Genomic DNA, 18999 nt, shown 5'->3' with positions numbered 1-18999 from the left:
TTCAGATCAACTCAAACACTTTTTGACTTAGAAAAGCCTCATATTACCTCACTGATCACATCTACACATTGTACTTATGTACTTCTTCTCCCAAGCACTTAACACAGTTTTAATTTTATATTTATTTATGTGATTATTTTATTATGATCTATTTCTACCGTAAGCTCCATGAGAGTAGAAGCTATGTGTTCTTGTGCTTTCATTTTATCCCCAGTACCTCATATAGAGTTTGGCATATCAAATATTCTCAATATTAGTTAAATGAGTTAATATATTAGTAAAGTTGAAGGCATGGGCATAGAAGAAACATGTGCGTAGTAAGAGAAGAGGTCCAGAAAAAGAAAAATCTTGTTGAAGGGAGAAGAAAAAGAATGGCCATAGAGGTGGCATAAGCCAAGGGAGCCAAGAGAGTTGAGAAAGTGGAAAGTGCCATCAGTGTCTTAGTCCCTAGACGTTGTAAGAACTAGGAAACATCCTCCTGACTTGGCAGTAATGAGATGACTTTTAATGGTTTCTCAGGGGAACAGAGCAAGCAGAAATCAGTTTATAGGGCAAAGTAGGAGGTGAGAACATAGAATCACAGGAGGCGACTTCTCTTTCACTAAATTTGGTGTTGAACAAAAAATAGGAGAGGAAAAATAGTCTCCCACTTGACAGTTCTGTGACACTTGGCTCTGTTCATAGTTCCTTCTTTCCTCAAAGTCAGGCTGATGGGTTGGTATACAGAAAGAAAGAAAGATACTTCAAGGATGAGAGCCTTGAGAAAGATAAAGCAAAACCCATTAATGGAGCAAGGTCTTGGGGGAGATGGAAGGCATGGGATCAAGGACTTGGGTGGATGGTAAGCCTGGAGACACTGTTGTTGGGTGCCTTGGTGTCATGACCCTTTATATTATGTAATGTCTCTATTCCTGATAATTTCCTTGCTCTGAAGTCTGTTCTGTCTGAAATTAATAACAACTACACCTGCTTTCTTTTGAAGAGTGTCAGCATGGTAGATCTTTCTCTATCCTATGTTAACCTATATGTGTCTTTTAAAGTAGGTTTCTTGTAGACATCATATAGGTGGGTCTTGTTTTTTAATCTTTTATGAAAATGTGTCTTTCAATTTTTGTATTTGGACCACTGACATTTAAAGTATTTGTTAATATAGGTGGATTAATATCTACCGTATTTGTTATTGTTTTCTATTTGTTGCCATGTTCTTTGTTTCTATGTTTGTCTTCTGGATTTTTCTGGTTTTAATTGAACATTTTATATAATTCCATTTCTCTCCTTTCTCAGCATATAGATACTTCTTTTCAAACATTTTTTTTTTAGTGGTTGCCCTAGAGTTTGCAATATACATTTACATCTAATCCAAGTCCACTTTCAAATAAGTAGATAGTGCAAGTACCTTATAATAACAAAACATTCTTAATTCCTCTCTCTTGTCCTTTGTATCATTACTGTCATTCATTTCACTTACATATAGGCATATATAATCAAAAACATCGTTATTATGATTGTTTTGAACAAACTACTATCTGTTAGATCATTAAGAAAAAAGTTTTTATTTTACTTTCACTTATTCATTCTCCGATACTCTTCCTTTTTTTATGTAGATTTGAATTTCTGACCTATATCAGTTTCCTTCTCTGAAGAGAATTCTTTTAACATTTTTTGCAAGGCAGATATTTCTCCAGTTTTGTTTGAGAAAGTATTTCTCCTTCACTTTTGAAGGATAATTTTGTAAGATACAGAATTCTAGGCTGTTGTTTTTTTCTCTCTCAACACTTTAAATATGTCACTCTACTTTCCTTGCTTGAATGATTTTTGAGGAGTTGAATACATTTTTTACATTTGCTTTTCTATATATAAAGTGTATTTTTCCTCTGGCTTCTTTCAAGATTTTTTTTCTATCTTTGACTTTCTGCAGTTTGAATATGATATGCCAAGGTACAATTTTTGGGGGGGTGATACTTATCCTGCTTGGTGTCCTCTGAGCTTCTTGTATCTGTGGTTTGGTATGACATTAATTTTGGGGAAATTCTCAGTTATAATTGCTTCAAATATTTCTTTTGTTCTTTTCTCTTTCTTCTCCTTGCAGTATTCCCATTAAATATATATTATACTATTTGTAATTGTCCCACAATTTCTGAATATTTTGTTCTGTTTTTTTCCCCAGCCTTTTTTCTCTTGGCTTTTATTTTGGAAGTTGCTATTTTCATATCCTCAAGCTCCGAGATTCTTTTTTTCAGCCATGTCCAGTCTACTAATGAATCCATCAAAGGCATCCTTCATTTTTGTTAGTGTTTTTGATCTTTAGCATTTAGGATTTCTATCTTTTTGCTTACATTATCCATTCTTGCATGTTGTCTACTTTTTCCATTTAAGCACTTAGTATATTAATCATAGTTGTTTTTTTTTTTTAAAAAAAACTTCTTTTCTGATAAGTCCAATATTCTTGCTATAGCTCTCTTGTTCTGATGCTCGTTCAGTCTTTTCAAACTGTGTTTTTACCTTTTAATGTCTCATAATTTTTTGGTGAAAGGTGGGCACGATGTACTAGATAAAAGGAACTGCAGTAAATAAACTTTTAGTAATATGGTGGTAAGCTGTAGGGGAAGGAGGGGAAGTGTTCTATGAAATGCACGTAGTTTTATGATTAGGTCTCAGTATTGTGGTGAGCCTATACCCCTGGATTGTAAGCTTCACCAGTACTTCTCAGGATTTTTTCCCCCTTAGGTGGGGCAGGATGGCTAGAGGGGGCCAGAGTTGGATATTTCCGTTCTTCCAAGTAGGTTAGTTAGGCTCTGATGAAGCCCCAACAGGTTAGGTTTTGATAAAACAGTATCTCTTGAGAGCAGACCTTGTTAATAAGAACAGAATGTCCTGGTGTACTTCAAAATGGTTCCTTATACCCTCCCTCAGTTGAAAACGTAAGCCAATTTTTCTCTGATATTCACTATGGAAACCTGGAGGTAAAACTCATAAAAGTGTAGGTCTTCCTGAAGTTTTTAACTCTTAGGCTTGCCCACACTAAGCCTCCAATTTGTCAACTACAGCTTGGTTTCCTACCCCACACTGGTTCTTGTGGAGCTTCTTTCTTGCAGGTTTCTGCTCTGGGGAGTTGTGATTCTCTGAATCTGCCCATCTGTCTTTCCAAGTGGTTTGCCTTGTAACTTCACTTCTCTAACAGATCTAAGAATTGTTGATTTTTCAGTTTGTTCAGCTGTTTACTTCTAGTTAGGACAGAGTGGTGACTTCTAAGCTCCTGCATGCCAGACAAGAAACCAGAAGTATTCAAGCAATTAGCATTCACCTAGCTGAAGATATGGTGGCCTCTGTCAGCTACAGAAAGGCACCAATTCCTGGAAAAGTCAGTGAAGGTTGGATTTGGGGGAGTATAGAAAGGGTGTTCACATTTATGGAGCATGTGTTTTGTATGAAATAACTTGCACTCCCTACTTCCTGCAACAGTATTTCTTAGTGGTTTCATCCTCAGCACAGGGTCTCGTGGGCCCCCAGAAAAGGTGAACTGAACATGTAACAAGAGAAGGGCTCCCTCAAGGAGAAGCTTGGTCTTGAAGAAGCATGAGTGGGGGTTATCCAGGACAGAGGTGATGAGGTTGGGGAAGCTTCTATATAAAGGAAAAGGACTGTGCAGAGCACAAAACATTCATGGGGACTGTAAATGCCTTGATGTGGCTGGAGTATTCGATGTGTTTTGGTGGTTGGCAAGGAATGAGTTTGCGGAGGGAGGTAGGGAGTCAGACTCTGATTTGAAGGTTCCCATGTATGTGGCAAGAGTTTCTGATTTAATTCTGATATCAAAGAGGAGCCAAGAAAGGTTTTAAGCAGTGAAATGCCATGACTGATTTTGCTTCTCAGAAAAATGATTTTGGTGGATGAAGAGCTGGAGCAGGGACTCTGGTTAGAGACGATCTCAGTGGTTCCACGAGGAAGGCAGAAGGTGTGAACCAGGACAGCAGCAGTGGTCTGGAGAGGGAAGGAGAGATCCCTGCATAGGAGAAGTTATCAGCTTCTTGATCAAAATGATGTAGGGAGAGAGAAAAAGGAATGAGGCTAGGAAAACACCCTTGTTCCTGGCTTGGGCAGCTGGGAGAATGATGGTATCATTCACAGAAATAGGGAAAATAGAAGGAAGAACAGATGTTGTGGGAGAAGATGGTGAGTTTGGTTTCGGATTTGTTGGGCTTGAGATGTACATGGGAAATACAATTATGCTGTTTAGTAGGCAGAATCATGCAACCAAGAGCTTACCAGAGAGCTCTGAGTGAAGCAGGAATCATGGCTATGACTGAGCTTCTCAAAAGAGATACATGTGCAGTGAAGAACGAGTGGCCATGGCCAGGGAGCTGGGGAGCACACACATTTAAATGATGATGATGGAGAGGAGTTCGACATGGAAACCAAGAATGAATGAACCCGGAAGCAGAAGGAGCACCAAAAGAGAGCAAACATTGTGGGGCAAGAGCTTTGTGGCTTATGATGGCTCGGTGCTCATGAAATGGGTTTCTCCCTTCCTAGATATAGGGAAGCTCCATTTTCCAGCCTCGTTGCACATAGGGAGGGCCAGTGACTGGGGACACCAAATGAATGTGAGAGGAGGTAATGTGTAGTCAAGAACAGATCTATCTCCCTCATGCTCTTTTCCTTCCCATCCATAATACCTTTGGAAGTCACATGTGAAAGAACCTCTAGAAAAAAAGCACTCAGATATTGAGTTTTATTTGTTATCGTAGCAGAATCTAGCGTATGTTTCCTAGTCCTGGCTCTGTGGTCAGACATCTGTGTTTGCATTCTGTCTTTTCTTCTTGCCAGCTGTGTGACCTTGAATAAACTGCTTAATTCTTAAGTGCCTCAGTTTCCTTATAATAAACATAATACTAACATAATAATAATAAATAACATAATAAAAATATTTTTAACAAAGTGCAATAAATAATAATAATACAGTAATCTAACATCGATTTCATATAATTGAGGAGAAAACAAGGTAATAAATGTGAAACACGTAGAACAGTATATTAAATACTCTAGAAATGTTAGAAGCTAGTGGAGAGGAAAATGTCAAAAATGGGGGGGATGGATGGTCTACGGCCATGCCACCCTGAACAAGCCCGATCCCTTCTGATCTCAAAATAATGCTCGGAAGTCGGTTCAAATACTGGATAGAGGAGAAGACCCTCGAAAAGATCAAAATCATCATAATCATGGCACTTGCACTTGCATGGCACTTGCGCGCACGCGGCGCGCTGAAGAAGAAGAAGAAGAAGGAAGGAAGGAAGGAAGAAGGCAGAAGGCGGGGCGGCAGAAAAAGGCGGATGCTCGCTGTCAGAGTCCTTGCTATCTGTGAGGAGATCAACAAAAGGGTTGCCTCGCCTAAAAAAAAAAAAAAATTAAAAATGGGGGAATGGTTTACAGTTGGGGTCTGCAAGCTATGGCCTGCAGGTCAAATGCACTCTGCTGCCTGTTTGTGCATGGCCTCCCAGTTAAGAACAGGTTTTACATTTTTAAATAGTTGAAGTAAATTACATGAAAGTTATATGGAATTTAAATTTCCATATCCATAAATAATGCTTTAACAGAACACAGATACACCATACTCATGTGTTTAAGTATTGCCATGGCTGCTTTTGCATTATCACAACAGATTTTGAGTAACTGTAACAGAGACCATATGGCCTATTTGCTACCTGGCTCTTTACAGTTAAAGTTTGGTGAATAAATGCAGCAAACATCAAGAAAGATAACTAAAAAGTGTTAATAGGAATTGGCAGATTACCTGTGACCTTGATAATGGCTCTATTTGGAGTGGTTTAAGTAGAAACTAGATTTCGGGTGGTAGGCTGATCAAACTTTGATTCCTGACTCTACAGCTTTCTAGCTATGTAGTCTTGGTAAGTCATTTAACTTCTCTGAGCTTCAGTCTGGTTAGCTGTAAATTGGGGATCAACAGAGCTACCTTCTTGAATTACTGTAAGGACTAGAAATAATACATGTAAACCATAAAACACAGTGTCTGGCTTATAGTAAAGCGCTCAGCAAATTCTAGCTCTTGCTTCACTTATTCTGCTGCCACTGAAGTTGCTGTTCCTTTATAGGTAATGTCTTTTTCTTCTAATATTTTATTTTTGTCTTCTGTGTTCTGATGTTTTATATTATATGCCAAGTCATTGCTCAAATCTCACCTCTTTAATGAGGTCATCCTAGTTAATACTGACCATCCTATTTAATACTGTAATCTGTCCTCCACCCCAGCATTCCTCTCTTACCCTAGTCTACTTTTCTTTTTCTCATAGAATTTATTACTTCTGACAATCCAGAAAATTTAGTAATTTATGTTTGTTTACTATCTGTCTTTCCCACTAAGATGTAAGCTCCTTGCTTGTTTTATACAATTATGTTTCGAGTGCCTAAACAGTACCTGGCATATAGTGGGTACTCAATTAGTATTTGTTGAATGACTAAATGAAAAAAAGAATAGATGAGAATTTTTTCTCTCCTGCTCAGGATATGCTCCTTCTATCTGGGGACTTGTCTTATCTCATCTCTGTAAAATTCTCAACTATTACCTGTTAAAATATAGCTTCTGCTCCATCCCCTCCATTTCCTCCTTCTGGAACTCCTTTTAGAATATGTTGGCCCAATTATTCTATCTTCAGTGTCTCCCAAGTTCGTTCTTATATTTGGCAACTATTTAGCGCTCTGTATTATTCTAAGATAATTTTCTCAGCTCTATCACTAAGTCTCTTTTCAGCTGCTTACTCTGCTATTCAACCTGTTAATTAAATTTTTATTTCAATGACTATTTTTTTTGTGTCTAGAATTTCTATTTCTTCCCTTTTCCTTCCTGTACTTTCCTTTTTTTCCCCCTGTACTTGTTTCATGGTTTCTAATCTTCCCTTTATCTTTTTGAATATTTAAAATATTCCTATCTTAAGATTTTTTTCAGGCTTTTCTTATTTCTAGTTGTTGGCCTTTTGTCTGTTGAATCAGCCAGATTTCTTGTTATGGTTTATTCTTTTGTGCAGCCTGTAATTTTGGATCATGAGCTCATCTTCAATAGCAGTTGTCTGGTATTTGCCTCTGCTGGAGTCTTAAAGGGTTAGCAACCGAAAATCAGGCTCCAAAAATGTATCACTGAATGGCCTGCCTTTGGAAGCTAGGATGGGAGGCAGTATAGTGTGGATGTTAGGGAATGTGTCCTAGTTGACTTCCCCACTGTGAATCACATGTAACTGTGGGCAACTTATTCTTTGCTCAATTTTCTTGTCTATGAAATAGAGATAATAATTCCTATTTCCTAAAGATGTCATGAGAAATTAGTGAGATAATCAAATTAATAAACTTAGCACAATGTTCAGTATGTATTAGTTGCCTAATAAATGGTAAAAATTATAAGTACAAATGAATTACATCATTCTTCAATAACTTCTTGCTGTGTGACATAAGGAAGAACTTAATGCTCATGAAAATAGCTTCAGAATATGTATATGAAATATAGAGCCAGCCATTACATTTGGATAGTGGCCAGATCTATCTGCTTTATTTGTGGAATATATTAGTTGAAGATGGGGGAAAAAAACCCAGAAGAACATGTTCACTTGGCTTTCAGCCATTGCAGAGGAGCACTGATGAGCGGTGGAAGGAAGTTTCAGACATTATCCTTTTAGAAAAATAAAGCCTAATTAGAAAGTTGGATCATTTGCCAACTATTTTGAAACATTAAAATATAGCAGTAGGTAGAGTTCTTCTGCTGAGAGGAAAATGACCCACAGAAATTTCTTTGCTTTTATTCAAATATTTAACTCCTCGGTTGCGTTGTCCTTGGCCATCAATCCTTTTTGAAGGTTAGAAATAGAACAATAGATCCTTGAATCTATAGCCAATGCTTAATAAATACTGTTGGTTTATCATAGGGAAGGGATAGAGACACAGGCAGATTCTTGGGCAAGAGAACCCCAGGAAACCTCATTTCTATCACATGTAACTTTTGACCACAAACCTTTCCTTGAGTAATTGCCATTTTGGATCTGGGGATAAGGGAAAGATAAAGGACCAAAGTTAATGAATGAAAGCTGTAGGCTATTATGATTTATCATGGGCCATGTGTAACTAGTTATTGGTAAACATTTCACATGATGATTTATAATTCTAATTTTCATGAAATATTAACAAAGGCTAAATTTAAAAATATTTAAATAGAAGATGTTTTAAAATTTTAATTACCTAAAAAAAAAAATCTTAATTACCTGATCTTCATAATCAGATCCTGTTTCAAGGATCTCTCCAGTGTCCAACATCATCGAAGGATCAAGGTCACTGGAACCTAAGATTAGGAAAGAAAAGATTACCTGATGGAGGATGTTGTTTGTTCTAAAGCAAACCACCTCTCATTAGGTTTCTGCATTGTCCTTATACTACATTAAATCTGCAAACATTTCTAGACTTGTCCCATCTACCAGACACTGTTTGGCTTGCAGATATTAAATGCAGATACCGTGGACACTGTCTCTACCCTTAAGAAGAAGGCAGTCTTATAAAGGAGATTGATTTGTCAACAGCAAGTCTCAGGAACCAAAAATAAAAGGCTACTAATTTTGACTAGTGGTGAAAGTGATGATGGAGGTGGGATTCTTGACACACAATCAATCTATGAGCCCAAACTGTCAGGGTGAATAGGGGTTTGCCAAGAGGAGAAGCAGTTTAGGGTTGTCCAATAGAAACCGAGGTAGAAGAAACACCATGAGCAAAATACAGAGTGGGAGAAGAGCAAGGGGTTCCCAGAAGTAAGAAATGCAAACACTGAGTTTGTTCGACCCATGAAAACCTGACAAGTTTTTCCTCCAGCCAGTGGGCCACTTTAGTCTCTGAAGGTGAAAAAAATCAGGTTAACTTAATGTATTAATAGATAGTTTCCCCCAAATCCCTGCCCAAGTACTACAGGTTACAGTAAATTGCTTACCCAACAATCCCTAAGGCTCAAACTTAAATCGGTAATTTTCATAATGGGCTTCTAGAGAACAACTGATTCATCGTCCTCATGTAATGACTCTTTCCTGCTGAGATATATATGTCACCTAACTAGCCAGAAAGACAAAATTCAGTGCTGCCCATAAAACACTATGCACCCTGCGAAGAAATAAACCACTCCACGTTTCATTGTAAACTTGACCTTGCCACTAATTCTTGGTCAGAATATGCAATATTTGATAAAGATGGATTAAAAAAAAGGGTCTAGCATCTCACAGACTTCTCAGATATGGACCTTTACCAGAGATACTGCTTTTATACTTTCTTCCAAAAAGAGAATCGAGGTGTGTCCTCACATAGACTATTCTTAACTCTCTTTTTTCTTCTCTTCTCATCACTATCCCTGCTACTTACCAAACTAAATACTAGCCTATTATCAAACTGATTAAGTACTAAGCAGTAACGCCATTGTTTATTGTGTTTGTATCCTTAAAATTTTTTTAAAGTATGATAAAGTTTTTCAAAATGGAGATACTTGACCCAGCAAACCACTTTGGAAAAGTAAATAACTGTAGAGTTGCCATATATAGATGCATAAGTGTGTGTATGCAGCACAATTCTAGGTGATGCCAATTACATCGTCAGAGCAGCCCTGGACAATCCCATTGTTAATAAGGTGCTTGCTAGAATGGAGTTGGGAAGACTATGAACCAGATGCTATTCACAGAGGAGTATATGGAAATTTAAATTTTACGTGTAATTTTTTAAAGTAGTGGGATTATAATTTTTCTATCCTTGTGCTTTTGGTATTTTTCAAAATAATTTTTATGAAGTATATCTTAGGGCCAAAATATTTGACTGTCTCAAAGACCAGTTTGAAGATAAATGTGCACTTATGTGTTATAAAGCAGTACAGATGTCAGAAGTAAAATGCACATCTTTTCCATTATAAGATTAAAGCTAATATTTCACAGAATCCCACACCCTTATTTTAGAAAAGAGAAAAATGAACTTGGCCACAGTCATGCAAAAAGTGAGATAAAGATGGAAGTCATAGCTACCATTTCTCCTAACACATTCTGCTGACTCCAAATTCTCAGTGATTTTTTACTCTAGTACTCGATGGGAGAGGACCTGGAGGAGCATGCCATCTCTTATACATTCTGAGAAAATGAGGAATAGTGAATGGTTGATGATGGGGTAGGGCGTCACTGGGTGGCAGTGGCAACGGAAGAATCAGAAGTAGAATCAAGGTGTGTCACTCCAGTCTCTGATAATCAAGGGGCTGCTATTGAGAGCATCATTCAAGGACATGCCAATTATATTTAGCTTTCATTACTTCCACAGTATGGATGCTATCTACCGCTGACTAGGGGAAGCGGTGATCAGGTACTCAGATACCCTCACCTGCATGTATCTAGAGTGATTCGTGTGGAATAAGCAATGTGATCTGAACACAAAGGCTTATTAAACATATAGCTGTTTTAGTTTCTGTGTCCTACTTACTTTATTTAATTAGAAACTGTTCTTTTGGTTGTTTTGAAAAAGTACAAGTGAAGGAAGGGCTCTTAAACAACCCAGTTAACAGATATTACACATTAAGATTTGAAACTGCAACAAGATTATTAGAAAACTATTTTCAGCAACGATAGGAGGAAGAGATCTTTGTTAAACAAACAACCAGTGCTTACGAGGAAGAATATATTGGCTTTCTTAATAAAATGCTTTTAACAGAAATTTTATTGTATCATTACGGGATGGAAATTCTTGACACGTTGTTGCCCTTGGCAACAGTATTAATGTATCATAGATGGCAATAGAAAAAGGATGTCATTATCAGCTCAGATAATGATTGAATAGCTTTCATTTTCTTTTGTATTGGTTGCTTGGTTTGCTGAAAATGGGATCTTTAATAATAGCCTAAGGTTTGACAAAAAAAATAGAGAGGTAAATATAGCCATATGTATACATTTTTGCCTTCTTTCGCTGGATAATTTAACACATAAGACAACTTCAATGATCTTCTTACTCAAAAAAGACAGCAAAATTAGGACATTTTGAAAAAGTGATAGTATGGCTTTCACTTCCCCCAATTTTGAATTTCTTAATTTCTTTTTCAGATTTAAAAACACCTTTTCTATAGGTAACAGAGAAAAATTTGAGCTGAAATAGAACCACACAGGGAGCATTCAGTATTGCCAGTTTTAGATGTAGAATGGTCTTTGGAAATATTATTTTTAGGTTGTCTTTTTAAATTTAGGTGGGAAGATGATATAAATTGGCTTTAGAGGTACCGGAAGGCTAACCATATTGCTTTCTGGGATAATATTATAGACTTTTTTCCTCCTAGTGGATCTCCAATCTGAAGTTTTAGGAAGGTCCTCCTCCCTCTTTGAGTACCAAAATAAAGGGGCACTCCTGCATGGCAGGGATCCTTGGGCAGTGAGGGTGTCTGTAGATGAAACTCTTCTAACACTTCCTCTACCCCTCTGAAGAATATGGTTTCTCCCTTGTCCTGTTTCTTCCACTAAACTGTAAGCAGCTTTGGGTAGGGTTGTATTTCTTCTCTGAATCTAAGAACAGAACTTGGAATTTCTATGCATTCGATACATATATGTTGAATGACTGGAAAATGAATAAAAGGACATTTACATTTTACTTTTGCAGATCTTGATCTTCTTCATTCACTCTACAAACATTAAATTCCCCCAAGTGCCTTAGGCATTACCCAGGAGAATCCAGCTCTAATTCCAAAAAGCATGGAAAGTATTACTAACAGTTTGCATTAGAATTCTTTTGATGAGCCCTATATATATATATGTCTGTGTACTCATGCACACGCGCGTGCACGCGCACACACACACACACACGCATATAGATATCCTGACAGTATTTGGAATTAGAAAGTGAGCTCCTCAGGGGATCTGGTGTTGGTGGACTATTTTGAGTGAGAAGGGAAGGCGGGGATTTTCCACTTATTCCACAAAGGGAAGGGAGGAAGAGAGAAGGAGAGTAGAAGCAGACCTAGGGAAATGGGGAAGAGTTGTGTTGCATAAGATGTGGTCTCTTCTTGTGACCCCTCGAATCCTTAGCAAAGATACTAACGCAAATATAGTCTTTTCAATGTGACAGCCATATGCTTTACACACATGAATCATTTACTCTTCATAACAATCCTTTGAGGTAGTGCTATTACTATCCTCTATTTATGGATGAGAAAACTGAGACTCGGAGAGATTTGAGTGATGTAGCAGATGGCTCTGCCAGAAGTATTAATAGAGGGCTTCAGGGAGGGGCAGACACTGTAGATGGGACTGAATGGGTGCAGAGGTTTGAGAGGATGGCATTCTGTGGCATGGAAGCAACAAACGCACACTTTGTTCTGGAGCCAAGAAAATTTGGTGCAGCTGTGAGTCAAAATACTCAGATGAGTGGCCCAGCTGAGGTGACCAGCTAGAAAAAAAAGGCCTTAATGTGCCATCTCCTTTAAGAATCACACTGAGTACCTCTCTCTGTCTCTCTGTCTCTGTCTCTCTCTCTGTCTGTTTCTCTGTCTCTGTCTCTGTCTCTGTCTCTCTCTCTCTCCACCCTGTCCTCATGAAGTCTTGTAATAAGGGAAACAGACTTTTAACAATCATATATCTAATTATGTAATCAAAAGTGTGATAAATACCTTGAAGAAAAAAGTCAGGGTCTTACTCAAGGGGCCTAATTTAGTCTGGAATGGGGTCTGAAAAAAGCTTCCTGAGAAAAATCACATTTAATCTGAGATACAAAGCAGGATCTGGCCAGGTGAAGAATGAGGCTGGGACTTGGGAGAGTACAGTGATGCAACAATTGGGGCCGGGTAGTTTCAAGTAGCCTGCAAATGGCCAGGGGCATTCAAGGACCTGGAGGATGTTGGGGTGAGTGAGGGGAGGAGGTGAAGTCCTAGAGGGAACAGGACCACTGTAGGACAGCTAAGAATATTTCTGCCATGTTGAGGACACTGGTACTCAGCTTGCAGGGAAGTCATTGAAAGTTTTATTTTGTTTTCTGTCAGGGAGGCAAGGTGATCAGAGCTGCCACATCCCTGTGGCAGCCACAGATTTATGACAGACCAGAGAGGCCAGAGATGAAGTAAAAGATGGCAAAGAATGACACAGCCTTCAATGAGTGCAGTGGTAGAGAACAAAGACTGGACTCCCAAGGCGTCTCTGAGAAATGATAATTGGTGTGGGTTGTAAGAGTAGGGACATTTTTGCCTGGCTCTTTTAAAAGAGAAAAACTGCATGATCTCACTTACATATGGAAATCTAAAAAAGTCAAATACGTAGAAGCAGAGTAGAATGGTAGTTACCATGGGCATGCAGGTGGGGGAAGTGGGGAGATGTTAGCCGAAGTCGTACAAAGTTATAGTTACGTAGGATGAATAAGCCTAGAGAGTGAATGGACAGTGTCATGACTGTAGTTAAAAATACTGGAATAGTGAATGCTGGAACTTTGCTTAGAGAATATATTTCAGGTGCCACTGATCACACACAGAAAAACAGTAACTGAGAAGAGAAGGAATGTTAATTAGCTTGACTGCAGCAATCACTTCACTATGTATATTTATATCAAATCATCACGTTGCATATCTTAGATATATACAATTTTTATTTAAAAAATTTTTAAAGAAGAATTGAAAGCCATTCACATGGGAGCCACAGGGCAGCTGAGATTCTGCAAAGAGAGGGTTCAGAGAGAAGGGAAGAGTAAAGGGACAAAACCGGGGGTCTGACAAGTCACAGACTGATGGACACCCACAAGACTTATTTAATTGGGTGAGTCATCAACATTTACAAGCCTGGAGAGTTCACCTATGGATGCAGGTTTCAGTTTTGTCTTGGAAAAGAACAGGATCTAGCAACACTGGCCCATTCCTTGATGGCAATAATAGCCTGGAGCTGCATAGTGGCGTTTATTTATAGTTGACCAGTCCCTCCCAGACTCACTTCACTCACCAAGGGCTGTTATAGACAGAACAGGCTTATTTGAAGGCTAGAACAGAACCCGGCTTTCAAGGGTTTAGGAGTGGAAGTGAGCTAGCAGGAGCTAGGGCTGTGAGCACAGAGCCCTCTGTTCATAAGCCTGGAGGTGTGGAGAAGAAAGAGTGGCCCCTTCAAGCCTCCGCTAAGGGCCAGGCACTGTGCACTCTGCCAAGGAGACTTGGAGAGAATGAGGACACAGCACCATTCCTTGGGCAGTTTACCAACTAGAATAGAAGCCAGCACAGCTGCATTATTGCAAGATGAGGCCACCTTCGAAAAGTGCCACTCGAAAGTCACGAAACATCGGCTGTTCGTGAAGGGGCAGCTTAAATCAGCTTCTCTACACTACTGTATCAGCAAACTGAAGATATTTGTTGTTAAAGGTCTAAACTGATGTTCTAAATAAAAATATTAACTTAAAAAGCACAAGTTGTCATAGTATTTTCAGAGCAGCAGTAGTCAAGTTTACATGATCCTACATGCTTCTCAGTATTGCATCTTTCTCTGCAATAGGCCACTTTTTTCTTGTAAATATCATTGGAAAATTAGGCAGGTGAATTTATATCACTGTGCTCTGCGGGTCTGCTCAAAACGACTACCATCTTGCCTTTCTTTGAGGCTGCTTTTAGTGGGATTTAACTATGGTTTAAACTTTTAAGTGCTTAGCCTTTTTCTTTACAGCCCCAAACTTTCTGGCCTTTACCCACTGAGACTACATCTGAAGAAAGAATCAGGAGTGAGTTGAGAATCATCCACATAGAACTGATAGTTGAAACCATGAAAAACGGTGAGTCGACCCACATCAGAGAGTGAGAGAAGGGTCCATGGACAGAACTCTGAGAACTGTCTACTTAAGTGGTATGATTGCACTGTATTACTGTCCAATGTCAAACTTTTAGACGCGAGCATATAGGAAGAGAGGGGAGGGAGCCACAGCGGGGGCTGTGAGTCAGGTGGAAGTGACTATCAGATCCAAGGGGAGGATTTTCCCAGGTGGCAAAGGAGAGACCTGTGTGGGTTAGAGTCCTGGAGGAATTATAACTTTGAATTGTTGCACAAAGTATGGGCTAGATTAGATTTTTTTCAATTATTGTAACATAGATCTTATGCTACATTGTGACTATCTGCTAATCTACACCTGTAATGACTGAAAGAAAAGAAGTAACCATAAGGACCAGATGTATAGTCTTTCTTTTCTATTTTGTTTTGTATCTTTATTTTTAAACCAGAAAGTATAAGGCTCTGAGGACAGTGACAGCCTTAAAACCTTAAAGCGGTCTGTTGAGCTCCAACCTTACTACAAAGTACTTGGCAGGTGACCAGGGCATACTGTTGTCCAAAGCACACAGTGACTTACCTGCTGCAGCCTCTTTGTTCGGAAATAACTTGCTGTCAACTGCCACACTGATGTCATAGAACACCTCATCCTCGTCTCGGTCAGCATCAAACTGGGGAAAATCAGGACAGATAAGTTGGGAACATGAGAACACATAAATTAGTCCATTCCAAAATATAATGAGCATGTTTCACACGACTGTATCTCTAATGAAGCAGGACAATGGGAATTAAAGCCCTCGAGTCTTTAATCAGACACTGAGAGGGTTTTTCAGCCCAGATCTCATATCAAACAGGAGAAGATATTAGGGAGTAAATGCATAGTCAATTATGGTTTAAAAAATGTGTAGAATTTTCTTAATTTATAAAATAAGCTTTGGAAAAAAATGAGAACTGAAATTTACCTTGTGCCTTTCCGGCTCTTGTTTTTTTTAATTAAAAAACCCATGAAATATGTAGTTTTAAACAACACGGGGAAAGATTTTCTAATGTTTTGTTAAAAAGAAGAAAGAAACCTTAAACCAAATTTTAGTTACTATTCTAGATACTATAGATAACTATACTATAGATATAGTCTATAGACACTATTGATTTAGATGTAATAAAAATTACAGATTTAAATATTTATTTTCCCATTCTCTAAATCTTACAAAATCTTAAATATTAAAAAATGTGGTTATATTTATAATTCTCCATTTCCCAAGCTGTGCAATGGTTTTCAAAATATACTTTTATCTCTTAGTTTTAGTTTCTAAAAATAGCTTTACTGAGTTATAATCGATACGCAATAAACTGCACATATTTAAAGTGTACAAATTGATAAGATTTGACATCTGTATACACCTGTGAAAACATCGTAAAAATCAAAATAGTGAACATATTCATCACACCAAAAAAGTTTCATTGTGTCCCTTCCTCCCAACCCCTCCCAGTAATTTTGCATCTTCTAGAATTTCATATAAAAAGATAAGTACAGCATGCAATCTTTTTGTCTGGATTTCTGGATTATTTCCTTCAGCATAATTATTTTGTGATTCACCAATACTGTATCTATTGTTCATGCCTTTTCATTGCTGAATAACATTCCATTGTATGGATATACCGTAATTTCTCATCCTGAGTATCTTTCAGTGCAGGCATTGTAGTTTTCATCTCTAGAAGTTTGAGTCTTTTAAAAATTATCTTTATCCCTTTTTAAGGTTTAAACATCTGAAACACAACTATAATAACTTGTAAAGTCCTTGGCTAATTCGAACATCTGGTGTCAGTTCTGAATCGGTTTTGATTGGTTTTTCTCCATTATTATGAGCCATATTTTCCTGTTTCTTTGCATGCTTGGTAATTTTTTATTGGATGCCAGGCATTGTCATTCGATCATGTTGGATGCTGGGTATTTTTGTATTCCTGTAAATGTTATTGAGCTTTGTCTTGGAATGCAGTTTATTTACTTGGAAACAACTTGATCCTTGTTTTTAAGATTTTCTGGGGTGGACCAGAGCAGTATTTAGTGTGAGGCCAATTATTCCTCGCCATTGAGGCAAGACTCTTTCTTCTAAGTCTTCTACCAAGTGCCTTGTTAATGAAGAGGTTTTCCAGTCTGGCTGGTAAAAGTAGGCACTATTCCGAGCCTGGTGTGAGCGCAGACTACTGTTCCAGCTAATTCTTTTGGGTGTTTTTCTCTCAGCTTCAGGTACTTTCCTCACATGAATGCACTGATTAGTACTCTTCTGAATATTGGAGGGGAACTCTCTGCAGATCTCCAGAATTCTCTGTGCATCTCTTGCATCTCTGATACTGTCCTCTGAATTCCAGGTACCTTTTGGACTCTGCTCCATCTGCTCGTCGCATGAGGTGCACCAGTCTTCACAAGGCTTCCTTCTACCTGCACTGCAGCCTGGAAGCTCTCCAGCAATAAGCTGGGGGCAATTGTAGGACTCACCATGCTTGTTTTCTTTCTCTCAGGGGATCACTTCATTGCTTGATGTCCAGTATCTTGAACATTACTTTAAAAAAATATGTATATATATTTATGGTTTTTGTTCATTTGTTTGATGTGGGAAGGAAAACCCAATCTCTTTTATTCCATCTTGGCTTTTAATCTTAATTATAATCTTGAAGATATTTAAGAAAATTTAAGTGATTTATTCTGTTATATTTTAGTGAGGGAAATTTATTATTATGTTATGTTTTAGTGAGGAAAATTTCAGAAGCCTAAATTAGAAAGTTATTTCCTTACAGTTCAAACACACCTGTATGGTGCCTCAAAGTGCTTTCTTGATGTCACATCAGTCCATGGGAATAGTGAGGCAGATAGTTTTTTCTCTTTTACAGGTGAGGAAATATCTATTTAGAAATATTTCGACTTTCTCAAGTCACACAGCTAATAAGCAGGAGAACCTGAACTTGAATTTAGACTGACTGACACTTTCCATCCTGTCAGGCCACTAATGCCAACACAGTAAGACAAACAGCCTTTCTACTCAAGTAAGTGTTAACACATCCCTTTTGTCTACAAGCAAGGGACAAAAAGCAGGTGGTGGTGGTGAAGGCAGCTACAAGGAGACCACGAAGGTACAGTTAGTACCATCTTAATGCACCACTTCCCACATCATATACCATGGCTTTTTTTTTCTTTCAAAATATCTGTTAGCTATCATCAGTAAAGAGTAAGAGGGGTTTTGTTTTTATTTTCTAAGAGGGGTTTTGTTTTTATTTTTTTGTTGGACTTTTGAGGAATGGGTGTTAACCTTCATTGGAGGTGGGGTGTGTGTGTGTGTGTGTGTGTGTGTGTCTGACCGTATTATTGTCGTCTTGCTTTGTGAGCACGCCCAGGGCTCTAACTGTGAAGGAAAAAGGGAGCTGAGGCAAAGAAAGAAGAAAAGCAAAATGTAAGGTGGTACGTTATGAGCTGGGCCCCAGCTTCACAAGAAGACACAGCTGGTAGCTTGGTCTCCAGAAAGGCTACACAAACCTATTACATCTCAGAACAGTCTGACAGGGAAGAAAGGAAGAAGCATTTATAAGCTGGCTCTTTCAGGAGCAGAAAAACTGGTCCAAGTTTTCCCTAATGGGAAGTAAGTCCTCTCACCATCTCTCGATTGTGTTGCCTGGCCCCTGGGGCGGACACTGGGAAGCCAAACCCCACGCCCCAGGGAGCAGCACAGCATCTGAAGTCAGAAGTGCTGAAAGGAGCCAAAGCCACGTAGGCCTGCTCTGGCTGGGCCTGGGTGCTGTCTGTGCAGAGGCTCCCACAATGGCGGGGAGGATGAAGCCCTGTCCTCAACCCTGAAGAGGCTGGCTCGGGCCGTCAGCAATGGTGGAGGTGCCTTGGCTGGCAGGGCAGAGGTGGGTAGGGGTCTCCATTCAACAGGCAACTGAGGCCTGGGCACATGGGGCCAAATGAATCAGGGGAGGCTCAGACAGTTTACAACTCAGCTAAAGCTTGATTTGAATTTCTGTTTCCCTTGGTTGCAGCTGTCTGACCTTGAGCAACTTATTTCTCCCCGTTCTTAGCATCTGTACAGTGCTATAAGGGATTTGTATGAGGACTAAAGAGATGACATATTTAATACACCAGCACAGAGCTTGGCATGAATTGCAGTCCTTTTCTTCTCTCCTTGGGACCCTAGGGCCGAGAGAATACATCCTATTAGAGATCTTGGATTGTTTC

General features: G+C 38.8%; 1 protein-coding gene across 3 annotated transcripts in view; it reads right to left on the bottom strand.

Moving 5' to 3' along the window:
• AK5 (adenylate kinase 5) overlaps window positions 1-18999 on the bottom strand; it is a 195426-nt gene that overhangs the window by 79081 nt on the left and 97346 nt on the right. For all 3 annotated transcript variants that reach the window (XM_039838642.1, XM_039838640.1, XM_039838641.1), the window contains exons 7-8: window positions 15352-15442; window positions 8262-8338 (exon numbers count right to left, since the gene is read on the bottom strand). In XM_039838642.1, coding sequence (XP_039694576.1) covers window positions 8262-8338; window positions 15352-15442 — 168 coding nt within the window. The remainder of the gene's footprint in view (window positions 1-8261; window positions 8339-15351; window positions 15443-18999) is intronic.

The sequence above is a fragment of the Pteropus medius genome, unplaced genomic scaffold (assembly GCF_902729225.1).
Source record: "Pteropus medius unplaced genomic scaffold, Ma_sr-lr_union100, whole genome shotgun sequence".
NCBI classification, from domain to species: Eukaryota; Metazoa; Chordata; class Mammalia; order Chiroptera; family Pteropodidae; genus Pteropus; species Pteropus medius.
This window is presented reverse-complemented; position numbering and strand designations above follow the sequence as displayed.